This window comes from Eubalaena glacialis, chromosome 15, assembly GCF_028564815.1.
Source record: "Eubalaena glacialis isolate mEubGla1 chromosome 15, mEubGla1.1.hap2.+ XY, whole genome shotgun sequence".
Lineage (NCBI taxonomy): Eukaryota > Metazoa > Chordata > Mammalia > Artiodactyla > Balaenidae > Eubalaena > Eubalaena glacialis.
This window is the reverse complement of record NC_083730.1, coordinates 43,284,615-43,304,715: the sequence shown is the minus strand read 5'-3', so window position 1 is coordinate 43,304,715 and position 20,101 is coordinate 43,284,615. Positions and strand designations below refer to the sequence as shown.

The 20,101-nt window shown below is 40.1% G+C and overlaps 1 protein-coding gene across 3 annotated transcripts in view; it reads left to right on the top strand.

Annotated features, from left to right (window-relative positions):
* MAPRE2 (microtubule associated protein RP/EB family member 2) overlaps positions 1 to 20,101 on the top strand; it is a 161,656-nt gene that overhangs the window by 118,331 nt on the left and 23,224 nt on the right. For all 3 annotated transcript variants that reach the window (XM_061169576.1, XM_061169575.1, XM_061169574.1), the window contains 2 exons: positions 3,263 to 3,408; positions 6,048 to 6,261. In XM_061169576.1, coding sequence (XP_061025559.1) covers positions 3,263 to 3,408; positions 6,048 to 6,261 — 360 coding nt within the window. The remainder of the gene's footprint in view (positions 1 to 3,262; positions 3,409 to 6,047; positions 6,262 to 20,101) is intronic.

The window sequence follows — 20,101 nt, the reverse complement described above, 5'->3', positions numbered from 1 at the left end:
GTTTGTTCTTTAATTCTTCTAGGTCTTTGTTAAACATTTCTTTCATCTTCTCAATCTTTGCCTCCATTCTTTTCCCAAGGTCCTGGATCATCTTTAGTATCATTATTCTGAATTATTTTTTTGGAAGGTTGCCTATCTCCACTTCATTTAGTTGTTTTTCTGGGGTTTTATCTTGTTCCTTCATCTGGTACATAGCCCTCTGTCTTTTCATTTTGTCTGTCTTTCTGTCAATGTGGTTTTCTTTCCACAGGCTGCTGGATTGTAGTTCTTCTTGCTTCTGCTGTCTGCCCTCTGGTGGATGAGGCTATCTCAATAAATGACTAAATTTTTAAGATCTAGTTTCTTCATGCCATGAATGACAAATTCAAAATTATAATGGAAAGAACGAATGCATGACAGAATTTAAGAAAATTTTGAGAAAAAGGAGAGGGGAAATTATTCTACAGATAGTAATACATATTATATATGTATTTAAATAATGAAGAGTGTGAAACTATCATGGGGACAGGACCTGCCCCCCACCAAAAGAAAACCCCTGAAAAGACTTTAAATGCATGTATTAGGAAAGTCATAGAGAGTAAAATTAGTGATTCCTCAGTGGGAAAAGTATAGATTATCTATGAAATGATGGTGTTCAACACCAAGCTAACTTTATCAGTCAGCAATTGTGGTTGAAAATAGCAGAAAATAATTCTGGCAAGTTTAAGCAGAGACGGATTTACAGAAATCATATTGGGCAGCTCTCAGAGTCAGTGGGGAACCAAGCTCAGAAGGTGACAGCATCCAAAAGATGCTAAGAAACTAGGAATAGATCCTCCCTTGAGCCACTGGACTAGGATGGTTAGGATGCTGCTGTGCTGCTGAAGCATCTGCTAGATCCCACCACTGCCACCATGAGCAAATTCTAATGATCCCTGCATGTTTCACTCACTCCCTTAAGACTCTGAGACCCAGGCAAGAGCATCCAGAGGCAGAGCCTAGGGCACAGGCCTGCATCTTACCCTGGGTGTCGGGAAAGGGATATCTGCCCACCTTCGGTACTGTGGTGAGAGGCAGGGCCCTGTTGCATCAAGTCAGATAGGAAGGTGTCCAAATGCTGGGGAGCCAAAAATTTCCACTAACATTTGGAATAACTAAAATTAGAACCGTCCTTTATATCATAGGCCAAAATAAATTCCACGTCTATTCAGAATGTAAATGTGAAACTTGAGACCATAAAAGTACTTAAAGAAAATACACATGAATATTTATGTAATCTTGGCTTGGGAAAGTTGCTAAGCATGATATAAAAATCAGAAGGCCATTAAAAATGTCAGTAGCGAATATTTAATGATCCGGAAAGGGAACCATGGTCTGTTAAATTTTTTAAAAAATAGAATGGTATATGCCAGAATATTAACAGTGGTTTTCTCTGGATGATGAGACCAGAGATGATTTTTCATTTCTTCCTTCACACTCTGTATTCAAGTTTGGTGGGGTTTTTTTGTTTGTTTCAAAAGCTGTTATTGCTTTTTAAATTTGGAAGGTGATTTGCTTGCTGGGTTTGTACGAATACATAGATACCGGTGTCTCCATAAGTAAATTTTATGCTAAACACTACAAAAGTGAAAATAACTGTTTAAAGAGCAGGTAATGAGACACTTGTGTTTAGACACCCCCATCTCTATAAAAATCATGTTGAATGGCTTTTGGTATTGGCTCCATCTGGTGGCACTTCAAAAGGAGGACCTGGATAATTGGATGACGACTGTAAGAATGCCCCCCAAGATTATGATGCTTCTCTCACCTCCTCCAGTGTTTTTTGTTTTGTTTTGTTTTAGTTTGTCTTGTTTTTAAGAAAACCCATCTGCTTGACTACAAAAGTACCAGTTTGTACTTAGGGTATTGGCATCTAAAGGAAGCATCACAGATGTAAAGATTCTGGAGGTAATGTTTATTGTGGCCTATATTTCATCACTTTATACTCTTACCTACAAATAATGAGTTGCCCCACCATTTCCTGTTGTAGCAGCCCTTAGATTCTTGATATCTGGTTCCCTCTTTTCTGGGATTCCTATCTCAGTAAAGGATGCTCAGCATCTCTTTGACATAAGAGACCAAGTGGGCTCTTCCTGTGTAAAGGTGAGTCGCCCAAACAGAATGAAAGGCTTCTCACAGAAACCTTGATACCAAAGGATGGAGGAGAGCCCTTTATGTTCGAAAGGCATATCATTGGCACGTTACAGAAACAGACCAAGAGATCTGGAGAAGCAAAGAAAGAAAGAGAACACAGAAATGGCCATTTGTTCCCATTCTCACCACTCAACTGCTTTTCCTACTTGTAAAAGAAAAATAATCATTCTGGCTTGGAATTTCTTTTTCTAAATGCCTTTAGCCTTTATGAGTCAACATGTATGATCTTTCTGGGATTTTCTAGTTGATATTGTCATGATCTAAGAGTTCTTCATAAAATGTGTGTGTGTGTATATATATATATATATATATATATATATATATATATATATATACACATATGAAAGACTTACTAATATCCTTTTTTCTATGAACGTTTCCTCAGGGAACTCATTGAACATGTCTGTTATTTTTATTTCTCAGTCATAAATAGCATGACTCTGAACTTCTGTAAGTTTCAGAGTCTCCATGTCTCCATCCTTCATGTTAATATAGGAACCTCATTGCTCTGGACTGGAATTAAATTGGTATACAACTGTTTTTGGTATTAGTTGGCTTAGTTAAACAGTTTCACCTCAGTCATTTTGCAGGGTGGATATAAAACAGCTTGGGCGGCATATGCATATTTTTTTGAGCTCCATATTTCATGTAGTTTGCTCATGTTGAAATTTTCTGCTATTTTTCTCTTATGTATTTTAATGATTTGGAGCCAGTAGCAGCTAGATGGAAGGAAAAATATGTTCCTTTTTTTTTTCTGATCGAAGCTAAGAAGAGTTGTTCATACACTGATTTCCTTGGTGTTAAAGAATGAAGTTCTGTTCACTGTTTGTGGAATCTGGTGATGCTCTGGTGAACAGCGTCGGTACCACAGTGCTTAGGGATGGGGAAGTGGCAGGAGCTGCATCAAGGCACGTCCCTGCCCACCAGCACCCAGCCCTGGTGGATGAGGAGATGTGGGTGCAATGAGGAGAGGAGCACACATGGCAGGAGGGCTGAGGGCTCTGGGCTCCCGGCTCCCTCCTGCCCAGCAACCCTCAGTCACACGTGGTACAGTCAGACTCACACTGGTCCTTTTCTTGTCTCTTTCCAGGAGCAGCCTACTGCCAGTTCATGGACATGCTCTTTCCTGGCTGCATTAGTTTGAAGAAAGTAAAATTTCAAGCGAAGTTGGAACATGAGTACATTCACAATTTTAAGCTTCTGCAAGCATCGTTTAAGCGAATGAATGTTGATAAGGTAGGAGACACACTTGTACCTCCATAAAATGCATTGTCTTTGCTTAAAATTGTTTTCATGCAGAGATGCAAAAATCCAAAAATGTGTCAATGGGATATATCTTGACATCACTACAGTAGGTTGGGTCCTGTATTTAGCATAAAGCACCAACCCTCACTTCCCATATTTGCATGAGGTTTTTATTTGAGGCGATTTCTAAACTTGTAGCCATTAGACTAAAAACGCTAACAGAAATTATGAATGCTGAAATGTTGTTATTCTGTATTAGCATTGCAGATGAGAAATTTTTATGTTTGCCAGATGCCACTGTGGTTCTTTGTGTGTTTTGTGTCTTTAAAGAAATAGCGTAGTACAGTAGAAATGGCATGGGTTTGAATCCCAGCACCATGACTTGAGCAAGTTATTTAAATTCTTTGAGTCTGAGTTTACCCATCTGTAAAATGGGACTAAAACCCCCTTCCCTGTGGTTACGAAATTAAAGCGAGGACTACAGGTTAAAGTGTCCAGTATATACACTCAGATTCTCACTCAATGTCCATAAAATATTCTTTCACCCACTTTGAACTTCATAATTTTATTCTAGAGTGATACAAATGAAGTTAGACTAGAGTCCTTTTTCCCCCATAGAGGACTATTGCTGAAGCCCATTCAGGCTTTGCATGTTTCCTGCTATTCAAATACATATTACATTCATAGTCTTTATTTAGGATATAGCTCTTAGAGAGAATAGGTTGGAAAGAAATGAATTTTGAATAAGGGAAAAGAGAAAAACCAGCAGGGGAGAAATGGAAAGCTTTTCTTTTCATAGATAGTAGCAATAAATAGGCTATGGAAATAAAAATTTAAATTTTGGGTTATAAGAGATAGAGGTTAAAGGAAAGAAAAGTTTGCTGAACTGTATATATTTTTTAATTTATGCAATTAATATCTCCCTAAATCAAAGCATTCTTATCAAAATATTAAGAAAATTTTGGCTTCTCATTTTCTCAGAATTTTTATTGCAAAACATATATCCTCTTTAACATTTTAATTTTTTGACTCCTTTTCAACTTGCTATCCTTTGCTGTGGTTAATTTCCAATTAGCTCCTTCTGTATTTATTCAAAACCAGAGTTATATAGATTCTTCTTCCGTATTAGCATCAGTTCTCTGTACACTTCTGTATCATTTTTCTATATATGCTTCTAGATCAAAAAGAAAAGAAACACCCATTCATAGGTTTATTGACGGAACTTGCTATGTAACAAAGTTGGGGACTCCATATCTCTGTAGAAGTGTACACACAGAGAGTGGGTCAGCCATTGTTAAGAAATTTGAAGATAGGGAATTCCCTGGCAGACTAGTGGTTAGGACTCCCAGCTTTCACTGCCGAGGGCACAGGTTCAATCCCGTGTCAGGGAACTAGGATCCTGCAAGCCGCGGTGTGGCCCAAAAAAAGAAATTTGAAGATAAAATTCTTGTACTGGAGGGACACTGACCTTTATGACCTTTGTTGGCCTCTCTAGCTTAATATGCTATGATTCTACCCGAAGATCCTTGTATAGAGACAGTGATCCCTGTTCATGTTTGTCATAGCCCGTGACAGCACGTGGGAAGCATATGTACAAATATTTCCTCGCCACCTCAGATTTTGAACTTATGACCCCGGAACTTTCGTTTTGATAGGAATTGCAAAATTAAGTCAACAGAAGTAAGTGCCTGCTTTGAATGGCTAATGCATCATCATCATCTAAAACTGTTTATAAATGTTCACGTTTGGCAGAAAGCAAAATATAGTAGCATGTTAATGAAAGGGCCTTATGCTCCAAGAAGGCACTTTCTAAAACAATCAGAATATCAGCATAAACAAAACTTACAAATCAGAAAACATGAAAATACTTAAATAGTACAATGAAAAGACCTCTAAAGGGAATACTGATTGGCTCTTTAGTCTGCCCTTTAAAAACACTTAATTTACACCCAGTCTTGATAAAATAGTTACAAAATACAAAAAGAACCCTGTTTAAGAAATGTACCCCCATGGCACATTAACTGTGCTCCAGTGTAACCCATAAATTACTGAGCCCTGTATTGTGGTTAGTTGTTTTTATTTTATGCTTGTCTCTCTACATTGTAAAGACGCTCCATGAAAGCTCATTTTGTTTCATAGGAACCGTTAGATTAGTGTGAGTTTTCATTGGCTTGAGTCTTATTGATTCGTACTTTCTAATAGCTACAATCCTTTTAAGAGCTTATTCCAACACAGCTAGACCAAGTGTTACAAAGAAATAAGGAAAACCTATCAACCTTGAAACAGCACAACATCCCAGACCCATGTTTTTGGGAGGATATGGCAATAAACTTTGGCAATAAACATTCTATGAAGAGGATCAGCCCCTCTTGACAGCTCAGGGTATTCCTTGTTTTGTATGGTTTGTTCAGATGTATTAAATATTCCAAGAGAACCAACTACAACATTTTAATTTTTCTTTAATATAATGAAAAATTATATGAATTCTGGAATACCACTGGCTAAGACACTGGGGGAGAGGCCAGCAGACATGAATTGCAGATGTAAAGTTATATTTAGGGAACACTTCAGTTGTATTAAATACAAACAAGCCCGAAGATCATGACTCACCTGGTGATTTTATATTGCAGGTAATTCCAGTGGAAAAGCTCGTGAAAGGGCGTTTCCAGGACAACCTGGATTTTATTCAGTGGTTTAAGAAGTTCTATGATGCTAACTACGATGGCAAGGAGTATGACCCCGTAGAAGCACGACAAGGGCAAGATGCAATTCCTCCTCCCGACCCTGGCGAACAGATCTTCAACCTGCCCAAGAAGTCTCACCATGCAAACTCCCCGACAGCAGGTACCGTAACAATGAAATCCTAGAGTCACTTTCACAGGCCCTCCTGCGCTGTACTGTGAACCGATTTACACTTTTAAATATGGATCATCATCTATAATCCTTCAGAGGAAATTCTTGAAATATCCATCCTGTCTCCTGTGTGGGCAGTGCCAATTTCTGTGTGACAACATTCAGCAAGACCTCACTTAGCCAACTTCATCCAAAAGTGAAGTCACTGAGGATAAATACCTAGAACTTTAAAAAATGTTTTAACTATTTTGGAGAAAAATCTTTCTAAAATATATTACAAACATTCTTGCCTAAAAAACAGACTTTACCAAGCAGAATGTGTTCTTGTCCAATGAGGGTCATTATTATAAACATCAGCTATGATACTGGAGAGTTAAACAATGAAATCCTCAGAAACCATGTGTTTCCATCCTGAAAACCAGTGTTTCACACTTGTTAAGTCAACAACCTTAATTCTGTAAGAATGCAAATTCCTTATTTATGCCCAACCTCGATGAGAATTATTAGAAATGATTATAACAAGACTAATACTAAACTGTGTGGACATGTGTCTGGAACTCAAGGAAGTGTCGGCTAGAGGTAAACGTTGGTGAGTCTTCCATATCCAGGTAATTGAAGCTGGAAGTGAGTCCCCAGTGAGAAGGCGAGAGTCCCTGAGGAACTCGAACATTTAATGTTTGGGTAGAAAAGGAAGGGCTTAATAGGAGCAGGGAAGACACCAGAAAGATTGAAAGAAATGAGGGAATGACGTGTCAGGGAAATAGAAGGAAGGGAGCAGAACGGTCACCAGTGTCTAAATCTGCTGAGGAGTCAAGTACAATGAGGACTGGAAGGGTCCTTTGGGGTCACTCAGTGGAATGATGGGTCCAGGAGGGGGTTGAGGAATTGCAGAAAGGAAACTGAGACAGCATAAAAATCCAACTTCAAAGCCATAGAATAAAATAAGCTTAAACAAAATAAACGAAGCACAGATCTTTGGGAATACATACATTTAAGGGGCAAGAGGAAAAAGAAGAAGCTGAGAAAAGGAGGGACATCAGGGGAAAAACCAGCTCAACATCAGAGAACAAACAGTAGGACATTTTTAGAAAGAGGGATCACCAGCAGCGCTGAGTATTAATTGTTGGAGAGATCAGATAGGATGAAGCCTGAAAATAGGCCAAAGAAAGAAATCTGGCTCCTGGGAGGTGATTAATAGTTCTTTAGAGAATTGGTCTGTAGAAATGCTGAACCCATACACCTAGATTGCAGCGGCTTATTAACAAGGGCATGACACACAAATGTGAAAGTGATGTGAGAGGAGATTCCACCTTCACCAAATCAGTCAGGAAAATAAGTGGAGGAAATAAAAACGTTTTGTTGGTGTCGGGAAAAAGCTGACAGTTGCTTTAGGAAGTAAGATTGGGGAGAGAATGGTATTGTCCTCGACTTGATTTTGTTTGCTTTTAGGACAAGGCACAAGGAGCAGGTTTGTAAGATGGAAGAAAGGTCCGTGAGAAGGAATAATAAGAAAAAGGAGGGGAAACTGGTGGAACAATGACCCTGAGGCTGGAGGGGAAAAATGGGGTCAAGGGCATCGAAAGAGGTTTGGTGAGGAAAGGGAATGTTTACCTTTTTCAGAACAGAAGTGCTGGGAAGAGTTTGGGTAAAAATGAAGCCACAGGGAGTTTGGGGAACAAAAGTTTATGGCAGTTCAAATTCGCCTTCAGCTTTTGTCAGAAACTGTCATTATTCTAGGACCAGGATAGAGAAGGGGAGTGGTGTGTCTCCTTCAGAGCTGGGGAGACACAGGCAGATGGAGTTGGGGGACAAGAAGGTACGAAAACCAAGAGCGGCTGGTAGCTCTCACCCCAAGCTCTTTTTCTGCAGCTGCTAATGATGTACAGATTCATCTTGCAACTCAGCTGCTACTTTTTCAAGTTTTCAGCAGTGGAACCGGACAGGCCTCAGAACATTTTTCTTCTACAGTCATAATGTGTCCTTAAATTGGCACCAACCATCCTAACTGCCCCCCGCCCCCAAACAGAACTGTCATTATGCTGCCTTGGCCTCATTTTCGAGGAATTCCCTCATCTGTCTTTCACAAAAGCCACAGAGGAACTTGTGCCATTTTGATAGAAAGAATGTCCATGAACCTGGAAAAGAAATATATTGTTTCCAGAGCTTAACTTCTCTGGTGACAAAACTCAGGAAACACATTAAAGTCAGCAGCTCATAAATTTGGTTTTTAATGTTCTGGAAGACAGTATTGCCAAGGTTTGTGTTCTGATACCTCAACCATGTTTACCTCATTGGTCTTAATCAAGGAGGAAGGATATTTCCAGAAGTCAAACCAGTCATACTGTTTTTTATGAGACATGTTCTGACTCTTAGACATGGTGGGGTAGTAAAACTATACTGAAAAAATTATAGCAAGGTATACATCACATGTAGAACATTGTTTTAAAAGCTATAATAGGAGAAAGGCTCCTATAAATACAATGAGACCTCATTTTTTTCTAGAGGTCATGTATCCAACTCTTGGGAAAACAGCCAAGAAAGTGTAAGCCAGAACATCTTCTAAAAGTCAGAATAGGTGTTGTAAAATCTGTGCTATAAAATTCATATACTTTACTCTTTCCACAAGGGAGAGTTCCTAGAATACTTACCCAGAGTCTATTTGCTCTTTCTTTTATATATATTTATTTATTTTTAAAATTGACATCTAATTGATATACCACATTATATTAGTTTCAGGTGTACAACATAGTGATTTGGCATTTGTACACATTGCAAAATGATCACCACAATGATTCTAATTACCATCTGTACCATACAAAGTTAATACGATATTATTGACTACATTCCCTATGCTGTACTTTACACCCGCATGACTTATTTGTTTTATAACTGGAAATTTGTACTTCTCGACCCCCTTTATTTGCTCTTTCTTGACTTGGATATAATTATAACAAACATGGGGATATGGTTTCTCCGCGTGTATCTTTTTAGGGCAAGGAGTATACTGATAGCACTACAAAGTGCGCACATCAGTAAAAGAAGAGCCAAAAAATCTTAATGAAATCGTATAAATAGTCCAGCAGCCTGAGATCTCTATTACTGAATCAAAGAGCTCCATGTCTCTCAGTAGCCCTCAAGATCTGTATGACAGCAGCATGTACTAATTGATACACTCAGAGTTCCCTTCTAATTCTTAAGATTTTAATTTTCTATTTATAATCATCTCTCCCATGAACTATTTTACAGTCTCTAAACTAGCCTCTCCGCCTCTGGTCTGAAACTATTCGAGACCATCCTCATACATAAGTCTGATTGTGTCCATCCAAAACTTAAGACAAATTAAAGTGCTTGATGAGGTGAGGGTCAGCTGTCTGGGAAATTCACATATCTATGCCAGTCATCTCCCAGTGATGCCAGGTCAGTAGCATTCAGCAGTAATTTCTGTGCCCATCTCTAGGCCTTGGTCGTTTCTTAATCATCTGTACTAGTGGAAACAAGCAACATCTGGTGTAATCGAAAACAGGAGATGGTCTTTAATTATTTTTTCATTTTGGCTTTGGGATATTTGGTTCATTTTGCAGTGGCTTTCTCTCTCTCCAAATATATCCTTAAACTAATATTAAAAGTAATTTGCATGTCCTGACTATAAAACGTGCTAGATTTTTCTGCCGCTTCAGTATAGACACCAGTATTCCGTGGATTCAGAGAAGCCATAGAACCCGTTGGTGTCTGTGTGTATTTGGGTGACTTACCTGGGCCGTAACAAGCTTCAGCATGAGCAGAGGCTGTCGCTAAGGGTGGATGTCTGCCTGGCAAGTCTTATTCTATCTACATCCTGAGGAATTGCATCTTGAATTGCTTTTGATCTACCAACAAGGAGCATATATTAAAATACACATTTTCATAATGACAGATATCTATTAAGTGCATATGTCATCGTGAGTCATGATGTTTATAAATTTAGTGCTATGAGCCATATCTGCAACTCGAGATAGCTGTCAGCGGGATCAGTTTTTATGTGTGAGCACTTAACTAAACTTAAAACGAAATTTGAGGTTGCGGTTCCTATAGCAACCACAGCTTAGACATGTTGCAAATCCACATATATTAATGCATTTAAATCAAACTCCCATATACAAATATAGTGTGATGGATTTAGAGTTGCTATGGAAATTGATTCTGAGCTTTCTCTTTTCTTTAGGGGCTTTCCTTTAGGCATTGCAGCCTCAAAATAAAATTAGTAGAAATACTAGAAAAACGATTTCAAAAAGGAAGCAACCTAAGAAGTAGAATAGAATAGAATAAAGCATTTGAATGATCATAATTAAATTCCTAAATGGAGATTTAAATAAATCCTAACAGCATCTTTCAAAAACTGTATTGAGTATTTGAATACTCTCACTCTTAATTATCTTTAATTTTGGGTTCTCTAAGGCTGTTCATACAACCTTAACAAAGTGATTATGTTTATTGATTTTATTTGTTGACCAGTGTTTGCATATTCTTTGAGTACCTGTAATCTAAGTAAGCATCGCCTATCACCTTTGGGGAAAGAAGAGTTGCTTTTACTTTCCCCAAAAGTTTGGGGGTTTTTTGGGGTTTTTTTAGGAGAAGCAATGAAATGCAGCAGTTTATAGTGGTTTTTTTATCCTTGTTCTGATCTTGATTTTCTGGCCCAGAATGTGGTCTCCCTTGGTCAGTGTCACTTGAAAAGAATATGCATTCTGCAGCTGTTGGTCGTATGGTGTTTTAGAAATATCAGTATCAAGGTAGTGGATGGTGTTATTCAGATCGTCTATGTTTTTACTGATTTGTTGTTGTTGTTTCGTTCTAACAATTGCTGCAAAGAAAGTGTTAACATTTATTGTGGAATTACCGGTTTGTCCCTTTAATTCTCTCAATTTTTGTTTCCTGTATTTAGGGCTCTGTTGTTAGATGCGTAGATATTTCTGATTGTTGAGTCATGCTGATGAATTGACCTTTGTATTTTATGAGGCTTCCCTCTTTATCTTTGGTAATACTGTTTGTCTTGAAGTCTGTTTTATCTAATATTAATATAGCCACTCCAGCTTTCTTATGCTTACTGTTTGCATGGTGTATCTTTCTCCATAATAGGTAAATTTCCACCTATCTTTGTCTTTATATTTAAAGTGTGTCTCTTATAAACAGCATGTAATTGGGTCTTGCATTTTTTATTCATTCTGATAATCTCTGGACATTGGAGCATACAGTCCATTGTTAATGTAATTATTGATTTGGTTGGATTTAGATCTATCATTTGTTTTCTGCTTGTCCCCTTTGTTTTTTGTTTCTCTGTTTCTCTTTTCCTGTTGTCTTCTGAATTTTAAAAATACTTTTTAGCATTCCATCTTAATTTATCCATTGCCTTTTTAACGGTACCGCTTTGCATTAATTTTTTCAGTGGCTGCTCTAACTATTACCGTATATATTCTTACCTTTTCACAGTGTACTTAATATTTCATGTAAAATGTGGAACCCTGGCAACGCTTCCCTCCACTGTCCTTTGTTTTGGCTGTCATATGTATTACATTATAAACCCCACAAGACAGTGTTATAACTTTTGTTTTAAATCAACACTGTCTGATATTGTGGCTTTTGAGCACTTGAAATGTGCTTATTCTGCATTAAAATGTGCTGCAGGTATACAATGCATGCTGAATTTAGAAGACTTGGTATGGGAAAAAATATAAAACTAGTTAATAATTTTTATATTGATTACACATAGAAATTATAATTTGCATATATTGTATACATTTTGCATATATATATTAAAATTAATCTCAAGTTTTTTTTAATGTGGCTACTAGAAAATGTTTTACTTACATGGTTCCCATTATATTTCTATTAGGCAATGCTGCTTTAAATAGTCATATGAATTTTAAAGATATTAAGAGAAAAAACCTATTTATTTTTCATATTTTTACCATTTCCAGTGTTCTTCATTCATTCCTGAACATCTGAGTTCCCTACTAATTTAATTTCTCTTCAGACTGAATAACTTTCTTCAGCATTTCTTGTAGAGCAGGTGCAATGGCAACAAATTCTTTTAGTTTTCCTTTTTCTATGAATGTCTTTATTTCACCTTCATTCTTTTTTTTTTAAACTTCTGTGCATCAAAGTACACTTTTTTTTAATTTTATTATTTATTTATTTATTTATGGCTGCGTTGGGTCTTCATTGCTGTGTGCGGGCTTTCTCTAGTTGCGGTGAGCGGGGACTACTCTTCGTTGCAATGCACGGGCCTCTCATTGTGGTGGCTTCTCTTGTTGCAGAGCACAGGCTCTAGGCGCACAGGCTTCAGTAGTTGTGGCTCGCAGGCTCTAGAGCGCAGGCTCAGTAGTTGTGAGGCACAGGCTTAGTTGCTCCGCGGCATGTGGGATCTTCCCGGACCAGGGCTTGAACCTGTGTCACCTGCATTGGCAGGTGGATTCTTAACCACTGTGCCACCAGGGAAGCCCTTACCTTCATTCTTAAAGAATATTTTCCTAGGTAAAGAATTCAGATTGATCTTTTATTCCTCCCTCCCTCCCGTTAAAGATGTCTTTCCACTATGTGTGACCTCTAAAGATAAGAAATGCATACTCATTCTAATCACCTTCCCATATAATGATAAGTTGTTTTTCTCTGGATGCAGTCAAAACTCTTTATCTGTGGGTTTCAGTAGTGTGGCTATGATGTTCTCTTTGAACTTATGTTGTTTTGGAGTCATTAGACTTCTTAAATCTATAAGTCTATGTCTTTTACCACATTTGGGAGATTTTCAGCCATTATTTTTTTCAAATTTTTTTTCAGCTCCATTCTCTCTATCCTATTTTTCTGGGACTTCATTTTTCCATATGTTAGAGCTTTTGAAATTTTCCCTCAGGTCTCTGAGGCTCATTTTTTTCCAGTATTGTTTCTATTCTTTAGATGGTTTCTATTAATGTATCTTCAAGTTAGCCCTCTTCTTCCTCTGTCATCTACATTCTACTACTGAGCATTTTTTTAATTTCAACTATTTTTTTCAGTTTTAATTTTTCTTCTTTCTCTCCTGAGATTGCCTATCTTTCATTTATTATGAGCATACTTTACCTGACTGGGAATGGTTATGATAGCTGCTTTAAAGTTCTTGTCTACTAATTCCACCATTTCCTGACTCTTCATATGTTGAGTAATTTTGGATTGTGTCCTAGACATTGTGATGTTATATTGTGGAGACTCTGGATTTTGTTATATTGCTCTGCAGAGTGTTGATGTTTCTGATGTAACAGGTATTAACTCAGAGTCTAAGTAAAAAGTACTCAAAAAGTTATATTTCACTCAAGGGTTCTAACCTTGGCCTCAAGCCTGTACCATTATACAAGACCTTTTTCCTTATTATTGCCAGGATGCAAGTCTGCGTTTATCTTTTGAGAAACTCCACCCTTTAAACATAAATGTTAGTCTCACCCCAAAGCTATCATTTACTCTAAGAAATGCATATTTCCCACGTCTTCTCTTTAGACTAAAGCAGTCCATAATGGCATTTACTTTCCAGAACCCTGTTAGGATAGGCACAGGCAGCGCCACCTTTCTTGTCCCTTCATGATCTCTCCATCAAGAGAAGTCAGGCCTATTTATTCTTACAACTTCCCAGTGTATATCTGCCTGGTACTGCTGTCTCACAGTCCCCAGTCACCTAACCACATACTGTACTATCCCTATACCTACTTACTTCAAGGATCGAATGTTAATTTTAAAAGATCATGCAATATCAACTCATAACAAGGAAGAAATGCATTTTTCTTACCAGTCCCATAATTAACAAGACTTCTTTTCAAATAGGTGTTAGCACTTCTCCTTATTATCTGAACAATGTATCTTTCACTCAGTCCCTGCCCTATATCAGCATTGCATGCCCTTGGCCTGTTCATGTTGAGAAACCATCCCATTGCTAAGCTGCATACCAGTTAATGGCTACTCCCTTAGCTACAAGTAGGCCTGGAGAAAATGGGGAAAAATTATAATGGTCCAATTAATTAAATTCTTAGAAGACATTCCCTACTCCCTGGAAGGAGAGGAGGGGTATTGGTGGTTTTGTTCCTCCAGTTACACATCTATCATATGTGAAATATATAAGATAGGCGTTGGGATACTTTTCTCCTCAAAGAATAATTAAAACTGCATTTCCCTATCTATAATACTGATAAAACCACAGCATAAAATATGAGCAGTGCTCTGCCTTGCCAGGTTACTGAATATCTATGAGTTTGGAATATTGGGCACAGAGAGGAGCAAAGAGTCATGAAGAATTCAGGAGCTTCAGATAGGAATCTTCTGGCAGTGCCTGTGTAAGAGGCCAAGGGCTTCTTCCAAGGAAGAGACGTGCATTTTTCATTTCCATCACAATGTGTTTGCTTAAGGAAACAGCACCTTTGACAGACAATTTACTAATTCAGTTTATAATTTTTAATTGTTTTGGCTTTGGGGGATCAAAATATGTCACAGTTTTGTTTTTTTTTAAACCGGAATTTTTTCAAGCTTACAGATCAAAACCTACAAAATGTTGTGGTGTTATTATTGTGTAACTCTCAAAATCTAAATCTAATATGAATAGAATTTTTAATGGAAGTTAGGGAAAAGGAAAACATTTAAAATGTAGAGGGAGTCATCAAATATAGAGGGAGTAAGTATTGAATACATACTAAATGCCAGCTATTGTTCTAAACACTTAACCTGTATTAGCTCAGTTTAGCTTCACAACAATCCTAAATGGTAGACAGTTCCCATTACACCCCTGTTTTAAAGTTGAGGAAACTGAGGCACAGAGAGGCTCAGCAACTTGTCAGGGTCACACACTGGAAATAGGGAACCCTGTGATTCCAGAGCCCGATGCTCTTTAACCATTATATTATTATATTGCCTCTCTCAAATATCACGGATATGGTCTTGTGTTACGTTCTTATCTGCTCCCCACACTATACTGAACCACAGTAACTTTTCACAAACGAAATTCAAATTGCATACTGAATGGAGGAAATAAAAGGCCCTCCAGTGTTGTAAAGCAGGGGTCCCCAACCCCCGGGCCACAGACTGGTAGCAGTCCGTGGCCTGTTAGGAACCGGGCCGCACAGCAGGAGGTGAGCGGCAGGCAAGCGAAGCTTCACCTGCCGCTCCCCATCGCTCCCCAATGTCACATTACCGCTGAACCATCCCCCCCTCCCCCAGTCCATGGAAAAATTGTCTTCCACGAAACCGGTCCCTGGTGCCAAAAAAGTTGGCGACCGCTGTTGTAAAGGCTTGAAACAGAGCACATGCTGTTCTATTCAAACGGCATTTATTTATTTTTAAAGAGCAATAATTTTTATTTATTTTTTATTTTTTTAAGGTTTTTTTTTTTTTTTAATAAATTTATTTATTTATTTATTTTTTGGCTGCGTTGGGTCTTTGTTGCTGCGCGCGGGCTTTCTCTAGTTGCCGCGAGTGGGGGCTACTCTTCGTTGTGGTGTGTGGGCTTCTCATTTCGGTGGCTTCTCTTGTTGCGGAGCATGGGCTGTAGGCACACCGGCTTCAGTAGTTGTAGCTCGCAGGCTCTAGAGCGCAGGCTTAGTAGTTGTGGCACATGGGCTTAGTTGCTCCGCGGCATGTGGGATCTTCCCGGACCAGGGATCAAACCCGTGTCCCCTGCATTGACAGGCAGATTCTTAACCACTGCGCCACCAGGGAAGTCCCAAGAGCAATAATTTTTAAATGTTCAAAAACATTCCCGTCATCCTCGCAATAGGCTCTTGGGTGAGAGTCACTATATTTTATATATGTTTGTAAATGCAGGAAACGTTAAGCCACTTGTTCCAGGCCTCTTATCAGCCCCGAAGCAGAAATGTGTATAAGGCCCAGAAAACTGAGCCCTAGGTTAGTGGGATTACTTATCTCTGATTTCTTAATCCTTCAATTCAGATAATTCTCTGAGTAGATGGTCTGGGTGATTACAAAGTAAAGAGTAAGTCCTTCAGACAAAACTGGCCTGAATTTCAGCATGTCATACTCTGTGCCTTCACAGGGGACTTTGCAGAAGAGGGTAAGGGCCTCCATTGCTGCCCCAGCTGCAACTGGGAAGCAAACCATCCTAGCCCTTTTTAAAACAATGCTGGGTCCTTTCATAACCAGCACTGGGTCGTTCTTACATAGCTGCTCCCTCTACATGCTGAAATATTAATCAGTTCTGCAACTCAACCGCACGTGTTCCCATGATGGATCGTTCCTTTTCTCTCCATAGATATAATAACTTGGCATTTAGCTTCTCAGCCTCACAATAAAACTTGTCAAACTTCAAAAGGCCATGACTTAGCATTTATTTCAGTTTCCATGAGCAGAACATCACAGATCACCAGTGAGCCTATTTTTCTTTATCATTGGCGCCTTTTTCTTGTCCCTTGGTATGTTGGGCAGGAATAGAAAATAGTTTTGACCTGAAGGATTTTCTATACTCCCTTTGAATTGGGTGAACTGAACTATCAACCATTTCTGTCTCGTTCAATCATTGTTTCCCCATTGCCAGACACATAGATGGTTCTCATTTAGTATTTGTTGAATTGATTTAAACTGAATCACTGCAGTGTCCATCTGGATCAAGGAAAATGCAGCACTTAAGCCAACACATGGCTGTTTTTGACGTTTTCTCCAGTCATCTCCATCACCTGAGGAGCTCCTTGCACCATAGCTCAGAAAATAGCATAGTGCACTACACAGTAGCTGAGAAAATATTTCTTAAACAACAGTTCCTATTTATTGGATTCCTTGCCCTTTTGTGAAAGCTTTACTTGAATTCTCATTCATTCAGTCTTTCAACAACTATTTGTTAAGGCACTGTAAGAGGTTCTGGAGATACACAGTGATTCAAGGAAGTTACAGCCTTGTGAGGAAATCTGGCACTACATAGACGATAGCATTAAAATGAGGTAACTGCAATCAGGGTGTGTAGGAAGACCACTTGAGCTGGCCTCGTGTATTCTAGAAAGGCTTCTTGGAAAACGTGAGGTTTGACTAAGACCTAAGGAATGAGTAGGAGTTACCCAGGTGAAGGGTATGGAAGAGAGCACTGCAAGCAGAGAGAACAGAATGTTGCAGTCAAGAGAGAACGTGCTCTTTTCAGTGAAGTGCATGTTGTTCCATATGGACGTTGAGATGGGAGGCTGCAGAGGTGAGCCAGGGCCCTTGTATAATGGGTTAAGAGGTGGTGTTCGTGTCCTCTTGTGGCAGAACAACTACTACAAACTTAGCAGCCTAAACAGCACATGTGTATAGTGGCACAGCTTCTAAAGTCCAGGCACAGCTTAGCTATGTTCTCTGCTTTAGGGCCTCACGAGGCTGCAATCCAGGTATCTGCTGGGGCTGTGGTCTAATCAGAGGCTCATCTGGGGAAAACTCCCTTGTGTTGTTGGCAGTTCCCTTGAGGCTGAAGGACTGAGGTTTCAGTTTCTTGCTGGCAGCTTCTCTCAGTTCCCAGAGGCCACCTGCAGTTCCTTGCCCTGTGGGCTCTTCCAACATGGGTGCTTGCGGTGGCAGTTGACTTCTTCAAGGCCAGTAGGGAGAGTCTCTCTAGTGTGCCTGCCAGCAAAACAGAGTCAGAGAGACAGAGTCCTATGGGATTCCATATGAGGGGAGTCACATCCCATCACCTTTCCCATATTCTGTTGGTTAGAAGCAAGCCACAGGTCCCACCTACATTCCAGGGGAGAGGACTGCACAAAGGTGGGAATAGCAGGAGGTGAAGATCACTGTGGAGCAGTCACCTTAACTTCTGTAGTCACAGAAGTTTACAGTTTATTATGGGGACTCTGGGGAGTCACTGAAAGGTTTTAAGTACAACAGCTAAGAAGCTGTTGCAGCGAAACATGTGGGAGTGGAGGGTGGCCTGAATAAAGGTCATGGCCATGTGGGTTATAGAGACTTTTAAGCAGGTTTAGTCAACAAAACTTGATGGTGATGGGATATGAGAGGTGAAGGACAGGGGAAGCCAAGGATAAACGATGCACAAGTTTCTGGGTTGGTCATTGGTTGGGGGAAGCAGAAAACCTGGAGCGGGAGCCAACTGGAGTAGAGTAGAGTGGATGATTCGAGTGGGGCTCAGCTCTGGTTCTCACCTCCCTGGGCTGCAGCTGCTCTGTGGCCTCAGACTGTCTCTCTTTGCAAGGGAGTCCCGGTAAGGTAGTGTTAATGGAGCACAGTGGACTTCCCACCATCAGCAAAACAACCTAAAACACTTGGTCTTGCCAATGGAATCAGCAGGACTCTGAACATCGTAAAGGAACTAAATAGTCGTGTTCCCCTGAAATGGCCGTCTTAGTTTGTAAGCTTTTTGCTTAAATGACTGATGTATGCCAGGAATGCGTGACACAGTGATGTTGTTGTCATGGTGATGCCTGTGTGTCTTTATTCTCAGCGGGCTGTCTCGGTTTGTTGGACTCTTTCAATCACCAGCTTTCCTTACTGCTAAGGCAAACAGGCAAGGGAGTGTTCCCCTCAATTAGTGTTGGGATTCTGGTGCATCTTGTTTTCACAGGAGTGAGGGAACCTCACCATTTCTAGAGAGAAATTGCTCTGAGAACAATTTAAAAACAAGAATTTGAACTAAGATAGTAATTGTTTGGCACCTAATGCGTTTCAAAGCACACTTAATTCTCTACCAGGGTGTGAGAGGTGTGAAAAGTCAGCTTATCGAAAGAAATATATACCACGTTCAAATAACTTCTTACACATCAGAATTTTTAATATTTGAGCTAATTTTAAGATGAGGAGTTCTTTCCTGCATTTTTTTTTTCCCTCTGAAAAATTCTCCGAAACCAGAGTGACTCAAGCAGAGCCTGGAAAATATTGGAGAATCACATGATGGCTAAAAATAAGCACATCATCTCCAGCAGGAATAGCAACCAGGGCAGAAGGAACTCAGTTCTTGAACGCTCACACCGGCTGGATGTGCTCGGCGGAGTCAGGCCCACTCGCCCATCTCAGTGGCCACTGGTCAGGGATGCCTCCGGCACTGGGGCTCTGGGCCCTGGCTGTCGCCGTTGCTCCCTGGCATATTTTCTCAGGGTAGAGCCGGTTAGCACGCTGTGTGATGACCCCGAGCTGGGAGTAGGCTGGGAGGGACACCGGCTGACTCATAGCTCTTGTCACCACCTCCTCTTCCTTCAGCCGTCCCCTTGGAACCAACAGCAGACGCTATTGATCCCAGAATGTCTGTTAGTTGCTATTGATGTTGCACAACTTAAGTTGTGATAAATGGCTGGATATTTGGTGCCTGTTCTATAGGGTGTATCATAGGGTTTTCTAAACTGCAGCATCGTAAATGCTTTCCCCGAACCAGAACTCATCTTGAGCACTCACTGCTCATCCCCAGGGGAATGACTGCAGTAGCCTCCCAGCTGGCAGAGGGGGCCTCCTAAAACCCAAGTCAGATCATGTCACTCCGCTCAGGACCCTGCCATGGCTGCCCTTTTCCATCATAATGAAAGCCGGCCTCCAGCAGTAGCCCGTGAGGTCCTTGGTGACCTGCACCCTCCAGTATCTCTCAGACCTCCCCTCCTCCCGTAGCGCCCAGGCTCCCTCTGCTGCAGCGTCCAGACCGGCTGCCGAGCAGGCGAGGCCACGCCTTGGCACTGGCGCTGGGCCTTTCCTCTGCCTGGAATATTCTGCTCCTGGCTGTCCGGAAGGCCAGCTTCTCCTCTCTCAGGTCTTTGCTCAGATCTCACTTTCCCAACGAGGCCTTGAAGAAGTCAGGGTGACTCCTGCAAATGGCAAGTCCCTTGCAGGGATCCTGGAAGTTGCAACTATGGAGCTGTTACAACACACG